This window comes from Tubulanus polymorphus, chromosome 5, assembly GCF_964204645.1.
Source record: "Tubulanus polymorphus chromosome 5, tnTubPoly1.2, whole genome shotgun sequence".
Classification (NCBI taxonomy): Eukaryota; Metazoa; Nemertea; class Palaeonemertea; order Tubulaniformes; family Tubulanidae; genus Tubulanus; species Tubulanus polymorphus.
Window position 1 is genome coordinate 15,462,391 of NC_134029.1, and position 18,082 is coordinate 15,480,472.

Here is an 18,082-nt window from a genome sequence, read left to right on the forward strand (position 1 = left end):
CCTGATATTCTGTTATATTAATTTTTATCATTTCTCTATCGAAAAATTCATTTGATATATAAATATTTTCATCATTATGAATTAAAATTAGATGGCGTAATTGATTTCTAAAACATCTAGGATTAATGAAATCAATAGTGTATTCAGAATTATTTTTCAATAGTTCTAAACGCTTGCATTGCTTAATTTTTATATTTTTAAGTTTCATTTTTCTTGAATAATCAGATTCTTTACGTATATCACATACATTAATGAAATCATTAGAATTTATCTTTAAATATTCAGTATATTTTTTCATCAATTCAAAATCCAGTTTATCAATTATTTCAAAATGATTGTGTGTTATCTTCCTTATTTGGAAAATAGGTTTTTCTAATTTTGATAAAATAAAGTGTCCATCAGGGCTATGAACACCTATTTTTAACTTTCCGATAATTGTTTCTATCGAAGACGATTCAAAATAAATATTATTTAATACGTCTAATTGTAATGTTTTAATCAATAATTCTCTTAAATCAGTAGTAGTTTCAAATAAGCCTTGATCTGTTAAAATATAACTGAAATAAAGATCTGTTATACATTTACATTGAGTTGAAAAACCTCTAATTTCAAAAATTGTATTATTTTCAATTCCGGATATTTTAGGAGTATAATCATTTAATTTTACATCAGGAATTATACTTTTTATTATACTACAGGCTTTCCTGGCTGTCTTTGATTAATATTCCTGACGTGGTCGTTTTCGATCCTGTTGTTAATAATCGAGTTCTTCGTAGCTTCCATTTCGTTCTCAACTTTACTAACCCTTGCGTTTATGTCGATTATACACTGTGATATATGATTCACCTTATCATCTAAATCGGGCAGAATTGTCAGTTTTTCTAATACCGTGTGGAGCATCGAATCTAATTTGACTTCTAACCTACCACAATCCCTGCATGGCTCAGGGCGAATTTTCCTCCAAGATATCTGAATATCGGTACATGTATATGAAACAAGAAAGTGGGAGTATTAGTGTTAGTAGTGATAGGGGGTAACTATGGGCATGTGGTTGAATTGTGGTTGTGGTTCATCTAAAATGGCCGCGGTCATGTGATCCAAGATGGCGCCTGTCCAAGATGGCGAGGGTCACCCCATCCTCAATGTATCTTGTAATGACACTAAATCTTGATACTGGAAGTGCATCGCTTATGGAGCTCTTCTATTAACAAGGTGTGTGTCATGATTGAGTGGACTTACTAAGTGCAGACCTTGCCGATTCAGTGATCAGTTATTGGAGACAGATCCATGTTGTTGTGCCATAACAGGTGATTAAAGGATTGTTAACTACCGCTGCTTTTAATAACGACGATCATAACCCTATATATAAAAACAGCAACATCAGCTCATCTATTTCCTCGTTTGTGAATATTTTCCAGACGATGAATGTGTATAACGCTGATTCAACTGTCAAACACATGGCAGATGCACAGACAACATGCGCAGACAACACAGTCATTTGGAGTTTTGACCAGTCGCGGAATGATTCCACATGGTTGACATAATTATTACACTGATATGTTTGCAATAACTAGTGTTGGGTTAGACTATTCGGATTTGATTGCACTTGTTGCTCTGATTGTGTTACTGAGATAATTCACAGTGCACTGACTCATTCACCTGATGAAGCTTCTATTCATTAGAAGCGAAAGCTCGTGCGTCAAATAGATAGTTAACCTATACAGTACTACTCGTCTCCTTACTTATTCTAAACCTGGTTAACACGGCTACTCTACGTATATTCTCACAGTGCACTGTGTAACTGGCAAATCTTGAAATTTTACTGATACATTCTTCCTGATAGACATCGTGGATTTGAGCGTGCAAATACTATTTAAACCAGGTCCTGCCAGAAACCAAGAGATAACACAAGATATGTTTTAACCTAATTACTGAGCGTAATTGTCAATTCAGTTCAGACTTCGGTTCCTACACACCTTGTAGAAATGTTTTGACATATGTCCCGCAGGTTAAAGGTTATGTTGATGCATGATATTAGAAATAGTCTTATCTTTAATACTAACTGTTTTAATGACAAATCTATCAGGTTTACATCGCATTGTACATTTTAATCGCAGTTCAAATGCAAGGGGTACTCTGAACAGAAAACCATTCATCGTTAAAACCATTTACCATGTTATGCACTATGCGTGTATATCATACGTATCATTTAATTGTGCTTTTTAGATATAAACGAGTGTATTGTTAACAATGGAGGATGTGCGCGGGATGCTTCGTGTCACAACACTCGTGGAAGCTTTCGGTGTATATGCGACGATGGTTTCAGCGGGGATGGATTCAAATGTGACGGTATGTTGAATGACCCAGTGAATTTGGCTACTTGAAAGGCTGAATCCAAGAACATGTCTATCGCACCATTGCGCTCAAACGTCTACTTTTACTTAGTAGCCACTAGGGAACAATAAGCAATTAACAATATCAGCTACTTTTCCTGTAGAATACATTTCAAAAAAGTCACTCTGAAATAGTCTACCTTTCAATTCGGTTGGTTTTCTATAGTAGCTGTTTGAAAGAGTCTAATAAACATCTGTTTTTGATAATGTACACTAGCAGTAGAGGTGACTGTAAAACCACCCGCCTGTAAACAGTGACTTTGTGATAGTAACTCCTACCACAACAGCTACTCACAAAACACGACGTTTCTAAAAATCAACTATTGAAAAGTGGCCATTTTGAGATCACTTGCCAGATTCCCTGTTATAAATACACTGCAACAACATATGCTTCAGATTTGCAGTGATACGTGACAACATAAACACACAGATAAACTAGTGAAAAACTAATACTCAAGCTAGTTGGGGGTATAGTTGTATTTAGAGTTATTCTGTTACGATCTGAAGATTCTGAAGATACTCTTTGGGTCTACTCTGACCAATAACAATCGAGATTGGAGTTAATTGGTTTACCAATTGTCATTACTTATGAAGTTTTAAGGTAAATCGAAATTAATATTGTGATGTTAATTTAATGAAGAATTTAATTTTGACAAATGCAGCTGTTTTCAAGCATATGTCTGCATTCATTTTTCATTTAAATTATTTAAGTAGAAGCGCAATCAAAAAGTCAGGCTAACCTCTCGTTATTAAAATGGTGGATTATTTTCAACGGGGGTCTGGATGTCTGCATCTTAACTTAAGATGTGTATTTTGGAGTGTTCAAACTTCCCTGAATTTTATTTTAATTTCACTGAATTATTGAATAAAATTTGCTATTTGCATGTGGATTTTAAACATTCTAAGAAATCTTCCAAATTGAGCCCGAATTTAATAGCAATAAAAAATAAAACGTGTTGTTAAACGATGTTATAATTATATCTACTTACAAATTATCCTAAAATTCGGAATTCTTATCTCTCTACAATAATCCTCAACCACATTGTTAATTCAAAGGAAATGTGTAGTTTATACCTTTTTTTTTAATTTTGCTATTACATGTAATTTATAACGTTCGTGATTTTTAACTGTCAGTGAAATGGAATCATTCGGAAGTAACTTAGTAAGTTTTAGTTTTATCATCTTATACAGATATCAACGAATGTGAAATGAATGGAAATTTGTGCGTACATGGTGACTGCATTAACTATCCTGGTGGATATAGGTGTGAATGTGACATGGGGTACACGTCAACGAACCAGGATAAGCAATGCGTAGGTAAGTAAAATTCGACACGTTAAATGTACATATAGTTGCGTTCTTTGTTAATTACAGTAGCCACAAATAATTTCTATTGCGAAATGGCCGTTTTGCTTATGGTTTTTATTGCGCGTTCCTCTTCGATTACAGATATTGACGAGTGCAATCTATTCCGCAATCTATGTAGTAATGGCCATTGTGAAAATGAAAAAGGCAGTTACAAGTGCATTTGTAATCAGGGTTACAAACTTGATACTACAGCAGGAAATTGCACAGGTAACGAGTTTAATTTGTCACGATTGTTTTCAAACATCGTCACAAGTTTCGAAAAAGAAGATAATCTACAAAAATTCCTTTTTATGAGGGCCTTAATGAAGTTTATTTTATCAAATGGAAGTTTACTAAATGAACGAAAACTATCCCAAAATAACTAATCCAACGCTGTCTCAAATGTTCTGTGACTTTCGCAAAATGAATCAAAAATTGAACCAACTTTTTTTTTACTACGTCCTCGAATATTCATAAATGATCAGTTGAAAATTGAGGGGAGGTGAGCGGAGGGGAGATCATACCGTCCAACCAGTGCCGGTTACCGACGAAACAAAGTTTATCCACTGACATGGTTTTTAATAATTTCACGATAAGATTGCTAAGTAGCTTACATCTTCACTCAGACAAATCGTCGTTACGCGCGATGTTCACCGGAGCGCGCGCGATATCTCTAACTTTAATACATACACGCAGTGAACACGAGAGTGTAAGGCGATATTGCCTACGCGACTGTACACGACGGTTCTCAACGCGAACGCTCATCACTGTGCCGCAGTTAAAAAACCGATACAAATAATCCGGCTCCAAAACGGATCGCTAAATGCGAACGATAACACAATGACTTCAATCAATGACAAGTATTCCACTCGTATAAATATCAGACTCATCTCTCAAAGTCGATGCTATCAGTAAATCAGCCGTGTGGCAAACACGGAAGTAAATTACCGCATTATGAAAACACGTTTTCTCGGATATCTTGATGCAACGTTACCTTATCCACGGGATTTCAAAACTAGATGAATCATTGAACACATCACACACAATAAATCGTTATATCATTTTGATTGTGAAATAACGCGCACCTGCTGATCCACCACATTCAATGTTGGATGTCAAAACCGCGTTTTCTAGGCGCTTAAAACTCTTTCCATGCTAACTGTGACCGGACGACACAGTCTCCAGAACGCTAGTTTTTGCGCGGTGTGGCGCCACGTCACAGGTGTTTGACCTACTTATCCCCTTACTGTCTAAATGGCAATGTATAAGGCTTGTATGTATGCCTGGTAGTCCTGGCAACCCCAGGGACTTGTTTTTGTTCGAGTTCGCTGGCGGGTGTATGAATAAAATCTATGTAGGTCACGGAAGTCATTATCGGTGAATTGAGGTCAAGTTGTGTAAACAAAGTAGGGCAAAATTGAAAGCTTTATAAATAGACACAGCGGCTGGTATACGGTGTCTATACATGACGCAGTGAATATAATGGAGATATATAGAGAGAATATGAAGCTGCAGTTAGGGGTAGGGGTACCCGAATGACCCGAAAGTAGGTCAAATTTTTTTTTGGACATTTTGGGGGCCCCTAACGCCAGATCATCAGAAACAAGCTGAATCATCATATTTTAGTGTAGGGAAGCGTATTAGACCGTCTAGAAGTTTGAGAACCCAATATTTTTTGAAAAAATTTTTTTTTCGAAATAAAGTTCGCAAAATCTCAGGATCTGGTTTTAAAGAGTTTTAAGATTCAACGTATTTTTCATTATGCGTTGAATTCCATAATTCAACAAATGTCTTTGCTTTACACAGCTGATCTAAATATAACTGTTAATCTAGTTTGTTTCCTTTCAAATATTTTCTACTTTTTCTAAAGGCCTAAGGTTCTTCCAATTCCATATTAACTTCTGATTGTGTTCATCATTCATGTTGAATTTAGATATTGGTAACGCATGGTCTATTTGAAAATAATAATTATTCATATTCATTTTATCATCGAATTGATATACAATCCATGATTTTAAGAATTCATCTGTACAACCCAACAAATTAGATTCTGAATGCGTTTCTTTGTGGAATAATTGTGTTGATCTAGATCTCAAACATCTGTTTGATATCTTTCTCTCATATATTTTGTCATATAATCATTATAAAGTTCTCTATTATCTGCTCGATATTGCTTAGTATATAGTTTAATACAGGTTTTGCAACAATATTGAAAACCATCTTTGCTAACCTTACGTTTACTAAATTCTGTTATAGCTAATTCATCTAATTCACATGTAGAACATTTCTTATAGTATATATTTATAACACCAGTGTTATTTGTAATATTGATAGTTTGTGATTGTTCTGAATCCATTTATTATACATATTTTTACTAACATTGATTAACATGTTATAATCCTATTCATAATCCCATTTTCTTTTGACTCTTCTCTTTTAAATTTTAGATATTCATCTGAATTGCAACCATACTTGACTGTGTGTATACCATCATCTAATATATATCTTTTATCATCGAAAGGATTCAAACTTATCTTCTCTATCTCTTCAATAAACATCTCGTGATCTTCTGATCTTAACATTTCATCTTATGTTTTCTAACTTCTTCATTGAATATACAATTGATGTAATCTTTGAAATGAATATTTTTTTCAACAACGCTTTTGGTAATTCCTTTTAACTTTTTAGCTTCATGAGTTTTGGTTTTATATGAATACATTTTTGACCTAATGCCTATAAATTCAATCATTCTTTCACCACCTAATTCATCTTTTAATTTACCGGGCACCTTTTTATTATCATAACTAAATAATTCATGATGTTTTAGATGATTTAATGTTTTTAAATCATCTGTTGTATTATCAGTTTTTATCTTTAATATGTAACTGTCGGTATCAAAACATAAGATTTCTATATGCTTTTCACCAAAATGAGGTTGTAATACGTTATAGTAAAATTCATACATTAATAACTTTGATATTTCTAAAACAGATGCTCCAACATAAATTGGTTTATTAAATTTCATAGAAGTTCTTTTCATTTTAACTGCAGCTAAATTTTCATCAAATATTCTGTTATCAATGCATTTAGGATATGTTTGTAAATGTCTTATTCTTTTACCATTACTAACTCAATATCATTTCTATTTCTAATATTTTCACAAGTCTTACCATAGAATGCATTATTCGATAACTTGAAGAAATCTTTCTCGAAATCAGTTTTAGCTTTAGTTCTCTGTTTGGTATTAAAATCTATATATTTTTCTAACCATTTAGATTGACTGAATGAAATATATCTATGTACTTTTTTTAGAATCATTCCTTGATTCAACTTCAACATTCTATAATGTACTACATAATTATATTTATCATCCTGAGTTACCATTAACTTTTCTGTATGAATATGATTTTCAGGTTTAATTCTTTTTTTGATAATTTGATAATTCTTCATGTGTTATAGTTTCATATTCTGGACAGTATGCAAGATTTTTAGATTGAAATTAATATGTTCAGGATATTCCAAGTCTACAACAAATAAGTATCCAGCATCTGAATCATCTGCAATATCTAGAATCCTTTTCTTCGAATCAAATTTATCAATATTTTCATACTGTAAAACTTCAGTTATTTCAAATACTCCATAAGGCTGTGGTTCCATCATTGCCCAACCATATAGATTATTTGCATCTATATATAATAACTTATATCCAGAATCAATATAGCCATGTTATCAGCTGACCCCTCGGTGGCGCTCCTCATCCAGCAAGGCAGAAACCCGTTATCGCTGCTTTGCAGCTATATTAATTTTTTCCCTTTTCCACATAGTTTTTGTTAAAAGTGTAAAGGCTTTCTTACCTTACCGCTGTCGCCGATACAATCCGTATGATATCCTTCAGCTCACTTCAATCTCCAGATACTGCATGGGAATTTTGATAAATCCACGTTATAAAGGCACTGTCGAGCCGTAAACATCGGAAATTTGGCTCCGTTCAATTAGTAGCCATGTTGTGTTTCCTTTCCGACATTTCTCTCTTCTTTTTGAGGAAAAGCTATCGAATCATTCCCTCTCTTCTCCACAATCAATTTCATAGTCAATTTTATGAATTTATTGCTCAGCGGGTCCGAGTCCAAGAGTTTACGAGTCCGGCGTTCGCGTGTCTGACGGGTTTATGGGCATTTGTTTGTTACTTCTTTAATATTTTTGATTTCTTGTTATTCCGGTTATTTTATTTAAGTATATTGCTGATTAGTTCATGTAACAAAAAGCGTCAATAAACAGATTTTGAATTGACCAAGTTTAAATCAAGGTTGTTGAGTCGCGGAAGGCTACTAGAATTACGTTCGTCTCAGAGAGAAAACAAACGACAGAAAAGTATCAGGTGATTATCGATAGCCTACTATGGTACACACAGTTGACAAACAGTGTTAGGCCTGTGCCGGTTGGTGCGTACTGGGACTAAATATACTGGTTGGTCAGTTGGTTCGGTTGTGAAGTGTGGAAGGTAAGAAAGCCTACCGCAGTACCACTATTTGTCTATAGGCCTATTATATAGTAGCCAATACCATTTTTAGTACGTAGTTGTTACTCGTACGTAACTGTATGGTGATCTCCACAGGTTAACCGTACGTGAGTTCCCTACTAACGTTGTACGTGAGTTCTTAGTAGCCAATACCATTTTTTAAGTACGAAGTTGTTACCCGTACGCGACTGTACGGTGATATCCACAGGTTAACCGTACGTGAGTTCCATAAAAACGCCGTACGTGAGTTCCTATAATCTGCAAACCCGTACGCGACTGTACGGTGATATCCACAGGTTAACCGTACGTGAGTTCCATAAAAACGCCGTACGTGAGTTCCTATAATCTGCAAACGTGCATGCGTGAAAAAATAGAGTTTGGGTTAGGTGAGGCTAGGCTATTTGTAAATCAAATTTCATCCACCCTGCAGTTACGTTCCGTGGCACAGTGGGTAAATCACTGGACTACAACTGGATTTTTTTTTTCGTTTGGTTTCGAATCCCAATATTGCAAGTCTGAGCGTCAACATACTCACATACGGCTTACCTGTGGAAATTACCGTACAGTCACGTACAAGTAACAACAGCGTTAAAAGTATTAAGTGAGTACGACAAGCCTACCATGCCTATGTACTACAAACACAACTTTTCCCTCTCGTCGGCCCTACAGTGATGTTACTATAACTGGTGCAATTATAACATGGATAGGATTTGGTCAGGACTAGCCTAAAGTCTTAATTCGGTCTATGTACTAATTCACTCGATAGGCCTATTTTTAAAACAATACAGTGAAGTATTCACACGCAGAAAGGCTAATTGATTTGAGCCATGTGATTAAATTTGGCCAGGCCTTCTCTGACCTGCTGACATTAATAGTCAAACCAAAATGTTCATGTGGTCACGGCTTGTATACCAGAAATCATTGTAGGCCTGTACATTTTGCTGTTCGTAGGTTTGGTATACCGATTTCTCCATTCTTGACTGATAAGTGTACAGTATAGCGTATGCATTATACAATTGTTCCAATGGGAATAGGGCCTATTGATTGGGCTTATTATTTCCTGCTTTAGAATACTGAAATAAGCCCAACGTTCATTCAAATATCCAACATCGGTGTAAGTTTGATTACTGTATACATGTACTGTAGGTTATCATGTTGTATGAATATTTTGCAGTTCAAATGTGTATGATGCTGATTCCAATGTCAAACGGATGCAGTTAGATGGCCAAGGACAGTCAACACCAAGATATCTCTCTTCGACCGATGTTGCACCATAGAAGATCTGATACTTTCAACTCAAGGGAAGTGATTCAACACGATCGACATAACACTGGAATAGGTTTGCAGTAACTAACTGTTACGGCCAGAAAAAGCCAAACTACAAACACAACTCGGAAGACTGCCATCTACATAACACCAACTGCTTTATTAAACAGAACTCAACTGAACTGCTGAATATCAACAGTACGAACATATATATACAGGAAACAACAATAGAAGAATACAGACAGAGATTAAAGCTTACAATATTCACAATGAACACTGACATGCGACGAAATAGGAACTTGAAAACCAGTGATGCTAGACAAACATCGAATACGTAACACGCCCCTTCTTAAAGAAGTGACCATAAAGTAGTTATTTACAATAACCATTACTAATTTACGCTCTAGACAACGCATCCGCCACAACATTGTTACAACCACGTACATGTAATATATGGAGATCATACTCCTGTAAGGTTAAACACCATCTCATCAACCTCTTGTTCTTATTCTTCATACTATTTACAAAAGTTAACGGATTATGATCAGTATAGACAATCACCGGAAAGAGACACATAGTAGTATATACGTTAAAATGTTCTAAAGCAAATATCAAGGCTAAACATTCTTTCTCAATAGTTGAGTAATTTTGTTGCGAAACATCAAATTTTTTTGAGAAGTAACAAATTGGATGGTCTATACCACAATCGTCAGCTTGAATTAATACAGCACCTGCACCAATGTCACAGGCGTCGATCATTAATTTGAATTGCCTACCAAAGTCCGGCGCAATAAGCACTGGTTTATTACTCAACAATCTTTTTACGTTCAAGAACGCCTCATCACGATGATTAGTCCACTCAAATTTAACATTCTTCTTCAACAAATCAGTCAATACCGATGTAACCTGGGCAAAGTTCACACAGAATTTTCTATAATAACCTGCCATACCCAGAAATCGCATTAAAGATCGACGATCCTGGGGGGCGGGATAATTAACAATAGCTTCAATTTTTGCATTTACGGGTTTAACTTGCCCATGGCCTACAACGTGACCCAAATATATACATTTAGCTTGACCAAAATCACTTTTAATTAGATTTACCGTCAAGTTAGCCTCAGTTAATCTCTCAAATAGGCATCGTAATTGATACAAGTGTTCATTCCACGTATCAGAAAATACAATTATGTCATCAATATATACAACAACACATATAAGACCTTTAATGACTTGGTTCATCAGCCGTTGAAACGTGGCTGCCGAATTTTTCATCCCAAATGGCATTCTACAGTATTGGAATAAACCATGAGGGGTACAAAAGGCGGATATTTCCCGAGCACGCTGAGAAAGAGGAACCTGCCAATAACCTTTTGTAAGGTCAAATTTACTGATGTATTTGGCTCTACCGATTCTATCTATCAAATCGTCAATTCTTGGAATTGGGTAAGAATCAGATTTGGTAACCGAATTAACCTTACGATAGTCCGTACAGAACCGCCACTTACCATTCTGTTTCGGAACTAAAATACAGGGTGAACTCCAATCACTCGTGCTAGGCTCGGCAATACCCGTCTTTAACATAGCGATAACCTCCTCTTTCATAATTTCAGATTTAACAGGATTCACACGATATGGATGCTGCTTCATTGGTTTAGCCTCACCAACATCCACATCGTGACAAGCGAGCGTAGTCAAGCCCGGAGTATCTGTAAAGAGATGTTGAAATTCATTTAACAATTGTTTTAAATCAGATTTCTCACGAGGCTCCAAGTGATCTAATTTGGCATTAATATTATCCATCACTTTCGAATTTTCAAATAGAAAATCTACATAATTACTCTGACTGTCACCACCATTAGAAACTGATCTGCTACAAAACGGTAACGTTTTATCAACTGCACTACCGACATCATCCGCATCCAGTAAATTAGAAGAATGAACAGTATCTATACACATATTTATACTACTAGCAGAGTCTTGGTTTCTTTCTAAATAACGTTTCATCATGTTAACATGACAAACCTGACTATCTTTCCTACGGTCAGGAGTCGCTATCAAATAATTTACATCATTTAATTTTTCGAGTACAATGTAAGGACCTCGAAATTTCGCCTGAAGGCTCGCCCCCTTAAAAGGAAACAATACAAGAACTTTGTCCCCCGGACTAAATATTCGTTTCCGAGCCTTTTTATCATACCATGTTTTCATAGTCATTTGAGAGTCCTTCAAATATCTACGGGCACTCTTCCACGCCTTGAATAATCTATTTCTAAAACTAGAAACATACTTCAATAAGTTACAGTCATTCTGTTTTTCATCATTATCAAGTAGAAATCTTTCTTTAAGCAATTTAAGCGGACCGCGCACTTCATGCCCAAAAACTAATTCGAAGGGACTAAATCCTAATGACTCTTGGACCGCATCTCTAACGGCAAACAAAAGAAACGGAACCCCTTCATCCCAATCTTTTTGATTTTCTTCACAGTAAACTGTAAGCGATGTCTTCAGCATTTGATGAAACCTCTCAAGCGCCCCCTGAGATTCAGGATGATACGCACTCGAAGTACTTTGTTTATCACCCAGTTGATACATGACCTGTTGAAACACTCCAGAAACAAAATTTGATCCCTGATCAGACTGTATAGTTTTTGGAAACCCGTATGACGTAAAGAATTTTGTGAGTGCTTTTAATATTGTAGGAGCATTAATTGTACGCAGAGGAATTGCCTCTGGATAGCGAGTTGACTTGCACATGATCGTCAACAAATACTCATTACCAGATCGAGTTTTTGGTAACTTACCAACACAGTCACAGATAACGTCCGAAAATGGTTCATTAAATGCAGGTACAGGTATCAACGGATGTTTGGGTATAGCCTGATTAGGCTTACCACATATTTGGCAATAATGGCATGAGGCACAAAAATTACTCACATCTTTTTTTATGCCCGGCCAAAAGAAATGTTGCAATACTTTGTTATACGTTTTTGTCACCCCAAGGTGACCTCCTAATGGTTTTTCGTGAGCCAAACGCAAAATATCTTCACGATAAACTGATGGAATGACAATCTGTTAATTAACTTTCCATTCAGTAGATGCAGGGACATCAGGTGGGCGAAATTTGCGCATTAGCACACCTGAATCCAAAAAATAACCACAATGGCTATCAGCAAGATCCTCTTTTGAGGCATAAGCAATAGAAATTAGTTTCTCCAAATCCCTATCACTTTTTTGAAACCTAATTAAGTTAGAACGTGACACAACATCAAAATCAGAAACAACTGAAAAATCAGACATAGACCTAGTTACCACACATGACGGAAATAACCCAGGAATTTCCTGGTCTAATAACTCAGTCTCAAAACTAAGAACAGGGTTCTTAGAAACAAAAGGATTTACCCTAACATTACCACCGGCCAAATCATTTCCAAGTAACAGAGAGATACCCTGAACTGGCAACGACGGACACACACCCATCTCAAACCAGCCAGACATTAAATCACAATCCAAATATAGTTTATGAATTGGTACATCGAGAATCTCGGACCCAACACCCCTAAGAAGTACGTTTTTACCGGTATAAGTGTGCTTAGACAATGGTATGGTTCCTTCTAAAATTATGGTTTGTGACGCGCCAGTATCGCGTAATATCTTGACACTCACCATTGAATTATTTTCACTGAACGATACTTTGCCATCACTTATAAACGGTTCAAACGACCTCTTGTAGGTAGTTGATGACGAAATTGTTGATTCATCTGACAGTACTGGAGGATGGGGTGTAAGTAAGGCGATCGACCCAGTAGATTCCCGTTTTCTCTTTGCCTGTAATTTGAAGCACGAAGACATTAAATGTCCAGATTTTTTACAATAATTGCAAATAACGGGTGAATTTTGCCCTTTTAGCTGATAACTAGAAGCTTGACTACGAACAGTATCATAAGATTTAACCTCTTTAAATACCTTATGGGTTAAGGAATAGTCATCAGCAGCTGTAGCTGCCTCATTTAAATCATAAACCTTTTGTTCATCCAAATAGGTTTTAATTTCCACTGGTACACACTGTTTAAATTCTTCCAAAAGCATTAACTGTCGCAATTTGTCAAAATCGCTTTTAACTAATTAAGAATCACACCAGCGAGTGAACAAGGTTTCTTTTTCCCTAGCAAATTCTAAATATGTTTCATTTTCAACCTTTTTACGATCTCTGAACCGTTGCCGATAGGCTTCTGGAACTAATTCATAAGCTTTAAGAATACAAGATTTTACAATTTCATAATCATATGACTGTTCGGATGTAAGCGACGAATACACTTCTTGAGCCTTCCCAGTTAGAACACTCTGGAGTAGCAAAGTCCAGTTTTCCTGCGGCCAATTTAGATTAAGCGCGACTTTTTCAAAATGCGAAAAATACTTATCTATATTGGAATCTTGGAACTTCGGAACCAATCGGATGTGACGTGTAACATCGAAGTGTATATGATTCGACTGTAGACGATTCGTCTGACGACTGGTCTCAACTTCACGAAGACGAATTTCCATCTCTCTAAGTTGTAGCTCATGTTGCTCCCGCTCACGATCCCTTTCACGATCCCGTTCGCGTTGTCCGGCTTCAAATTCCAGCTCCATCTTTCGAATTTCGTAGGCATGGTCAGAAATTGGTTCTACTTCACACTGTTGAAATAAACCCTTCAAAACGAGATAACTGTCTATGACTTCCTTAATGTTCGATTTTAGCATAGACGATTTAACACCGAGTTCATAAAATGTGGCAACATCCAACAACTAAAGCCTCCCTCGTAGGAGAACTAATAAAAGTCTCTATCGCAGCCATTTGACTCGTAGAAATGCTATCGGGATCAGGAAAACGGAAAAAATCTCTGCAATACCTCAAACTGAGGAAATCCTGATTCCGGAGTTCAGTTGAAAAGTTGACAATCGTCGACGACAAAAAGCAGTTCAAAATGTACGAATCTTCCAATTGCAGAACGAAACGGCAAGGTTTCCCGGACGAGCCCCCAATTTCTGTTACGGCCAGAAAAAGCCAAACTACAAACACAACTCGGAAGACTGCCATCTACATAACACCAACTGCTTTATTAAACAGAACTCAACTGAACTGCTGAATATCAACAGTACGAACATATATATACAGGAAACAACAATAGAAGAATACAGACAGAGATTAAAGCTTACAATATTCACAATGAACACTGACATGCGACGAAATAGGAACTTGAAAACCAGTGATGCTAGACAAACATCGAATACGTAACACTAACGGTTCATTTTATTTAGTCCTATGTACTTTTCAGCCAATTTGGATTTGATTGTAATTGAAACTCTGGAACTGTTAACAAAAGACAAGTTGAAAAAACACAAGTTATGCTTGATTCTCATGTTCAAATTTAATTCAAATTTATTTTATTACATCATATTTACAAAGCATATCATTGGTTCATACATTAATAAAAATTAGGACGGAACAAATATTATTACAGAATTTCCAAAAAGGCAATGAATTTCTATAACTAAATGAACATTATTTTTCTAATAACTCAGATCAAGAGTGACTCTCCCGTTTATTAGGTAACACACACAACTATCGGAATAGGTTTGATATACACACGTTGCAGGTATCAATTGTTGATCAATATACAATTTGTAATCCATAAAAGCCAAAATCAACATCAGCCGGAAACCTAGACCAGATCAATTCATAATTTATTGATTGAATCTACACTACAATATATGTATTTATTCAAATATTTCAATAAAAACATTAACTTCTTAAATCTATTCTAAATCATAATACGTTCTTATCTGTCAATTCACTCAATCTATCGACTCAGCAGGTGCTTCAAATGAGTTCTTAATAGGACAGATCAATTTTTTAGCATGGTGATAATACAGTATCATGATGTTTGAATGCCAAATTAAATGCCTGGTCAAATGAATTAATATTTGTTGATTGTACGTCCGCGTATGTTCGGTTTCAAAGCTGAATCATATTTGACGTTTACACAGTGGTAGCATATTAGGTTCGAATCTGTCAATGCATTTTATTCTATGTGTCGATATTTCAATTTACTACAATTCCCATCTTTCTGAATGGCTTTGCAGAAAACCCGTCATCGCTGCTTGGCAGCTATATTCTATTTCTTTATTTCAATAATAATGAATCGTTTTCGATTCGCTATTTTGGCAGGATGTCTATCGTCCGATAGCTCCCGACCTCCCAGCGTGAATCAATCAAAAAAATCAACTACTCGCCAAAGACTCATTAATTAAAAGTCAGGATAATGGAAGATGCATTCTAACAACCAATGGCGACGTAAAGACTATATATAGGCTCTATATTAGAACCAGCCTGTACTACGGCTATTCAACTTTATAAAATTATTTGTCCCCGTCAAATACCGCGCACCATTTCAGTCAAATTGCCTAAATATATCTGGTTCGTCGCTATAGTAGATTATTTTCTAAAAACAATTACACCCATATCACCAATATATACCTATAATTCTAAAAGCTCAGGTTTTTAGCGTTAAGAGGAATATTCATCCCAAAGTCAATAATATTTCGAATATCAGATCTAGGTCCATTTTTCTTCGTTTCACAGCTGGGGGAATATTCCGCCCAAAGTCAATTGTTTGAATATCAGACATGAAGGTCAGATTCTCTTCGTTCGACATTGGGAGGAATATTCCTTCCGAAGTCAATAGTTTGAATATCAGACCCCTCGGCCAAGTTTCCATCGTTTGACCTAGGGAGGAATATTCCTTCCGCGGTCAATTTTCCCAGTAGCGGTCTTCTTAATTGGTAATGATCAAAGAACGCATGGCTCAGATTACTACTGTGTGCCTATCACACGCCACGCGTGAATCACTTTCGTATTCTTTTCTGTAAATTTGAGGACATGGGGCATTATTTTTCTAGAGCTCAACGTTATCCCACACACGGAACTGTCAATAGGTTGATTTTACGGCAACACGAGTCGACACGTTTTTACAATTTTTTTTGATGTATGAACATTTGAGGACTTAATGAATATTTTTAGAAAGTCGCAATACACTTGAGACTGAGTTATCAATGATTATATCTGGTATTTGTGGATTATTTGCTTATAAAGTTTGGTGGTTTTAAGACCTTCGAAATGCATGTATTTACATGTTTTTCTCTGTGTGTTTTGTTGGATATTTCATCTCATTGAGTGTTTATTTAATTTTATCTCATTGGATCATATGCATTCAAATCGTTCAGTGAAAGATAACAAAACGATTATTTCGAGATGATAGTAAGTTTATCTTCTATCCTTCATTGCAGATGTTGACGAATGTCAGAATTCAGAAAATTGTTTGTATGGGAGGTGTGTTAATAGTTATGGTGGTTACGTATGCCAGTGTCCTCCGCATTATGAACTGAATCCACCTGGAACGGCCTGTATTGGTAATGTTAATGCAAGCACCGGTTTGCAATTCAGTTGTTTTTTAACAAGATTGGCCCTTAATTTATAAACTGTATAAGATAACTTTGTGAAATTTAATGGATGGGTTACCCTAGAGACCGTGAGTGACTGATTAGATTTCGAGTGCTGTTGGTGAAAGGTCAAGGTCACTGGAAGCCGTTTTGTATTTTCCATTTCCTGCCTTATAGGTCGACATACGCTAGGGATGTATTTTACACTCAGGCGTTTCACCTGATGTGGGGGCATCGGTCGTCTTCAGCGACATTCTGGTTTCTTAGTCGGACATTTTCCCGTTGTCTCTCAACGTGTCCGACTTAGCCAGTTTATTAAAAAGTATTAAGAATTATTTTGTTAAGAATTATTTTGAGCCGAGTCGAGGGATGAAAAAAATCGATTTGTTTCATACAACTCGTTTTTTAACCGTGTAAAAAGTATTTTCGAAAAGGGACTAAAGAGAGGATAAAGTATAACAGACATATTTTCAAATATTTTTGATTCTGCCATCAAGAAGATTAAATATTCATTTTATTTATTTATAGCACATTTATAGCATAAGTATCAAACCCTTCATAAATATAGCGAAACATTTGTCACACATCAAAGGTAACCAAACACCTAAATTAATTCATATTTGATTCTAGAAATTCTGCCAAAAATAGCAGAATGTTTCAACGAGCATTTTGTAAATGTTGCGCAGAAATATCAAAAACCAATTTCTGAAGAGAACCTAAGGTTATTTAAGTGATAATGTGTGGAAATCTTATGAAGATTTAATTTACTAGCCTCTATGCCAATTGCAGTTTTACTTCAGGGCGTGTTCCCAGTGCATTCAATATAGCTCATGTTACCCTAATCTGTAATCGTGGAAAAGTAAATATGTGCATCACTGTTCTATTTCCGACTGTCCGTATTACAATTTGGAATTAAGTCGGTTAAGTGAAAGACTTAAGATAATTTGAAAAACCAATCACACTATTTATTCAATACATGTACTAATTTGGTTGAATCAAATAATAGACTCTACTCGCATTATAAATCAGATAAAATTTTGTGTGGCCTGATAATATAAGGGAATGGAAATGTACTGCA

The 18,082-nt window shown here is 35.8% G+C and overlaps 1 protein-coding gene across 1 annotated transcript in view; it reads left to right on the forward strand.

The window, feature by feature from the left end:
• LOC141906266 (fibrillin-3-like) overlaps positions 1-18,082 on the forward strand; it is a 769,611-nt gene that overhangs the window by 393,373 nt on the left and 358,156 nt on the right. The window contains exons 34-37 of the mRNA XM_074795508.1: positions 2,227-2,349; positions 3,585-3,710; positions 3,843-3,968; positions 16,852-16,974. Coding sequence (XP_074651609.1) covers positions 2,227-2,349; positions 3,585-3,710; positions 3,843-3,968; positions 16,852-16,974 — 498 coding nt within the window. The remainder of the gene's footprint in view (positions 1-2,226; positions 2,350-3,584; positions 3,711-3,842; positions 3,969-16,851; positions 16,975-18,082) is intronic.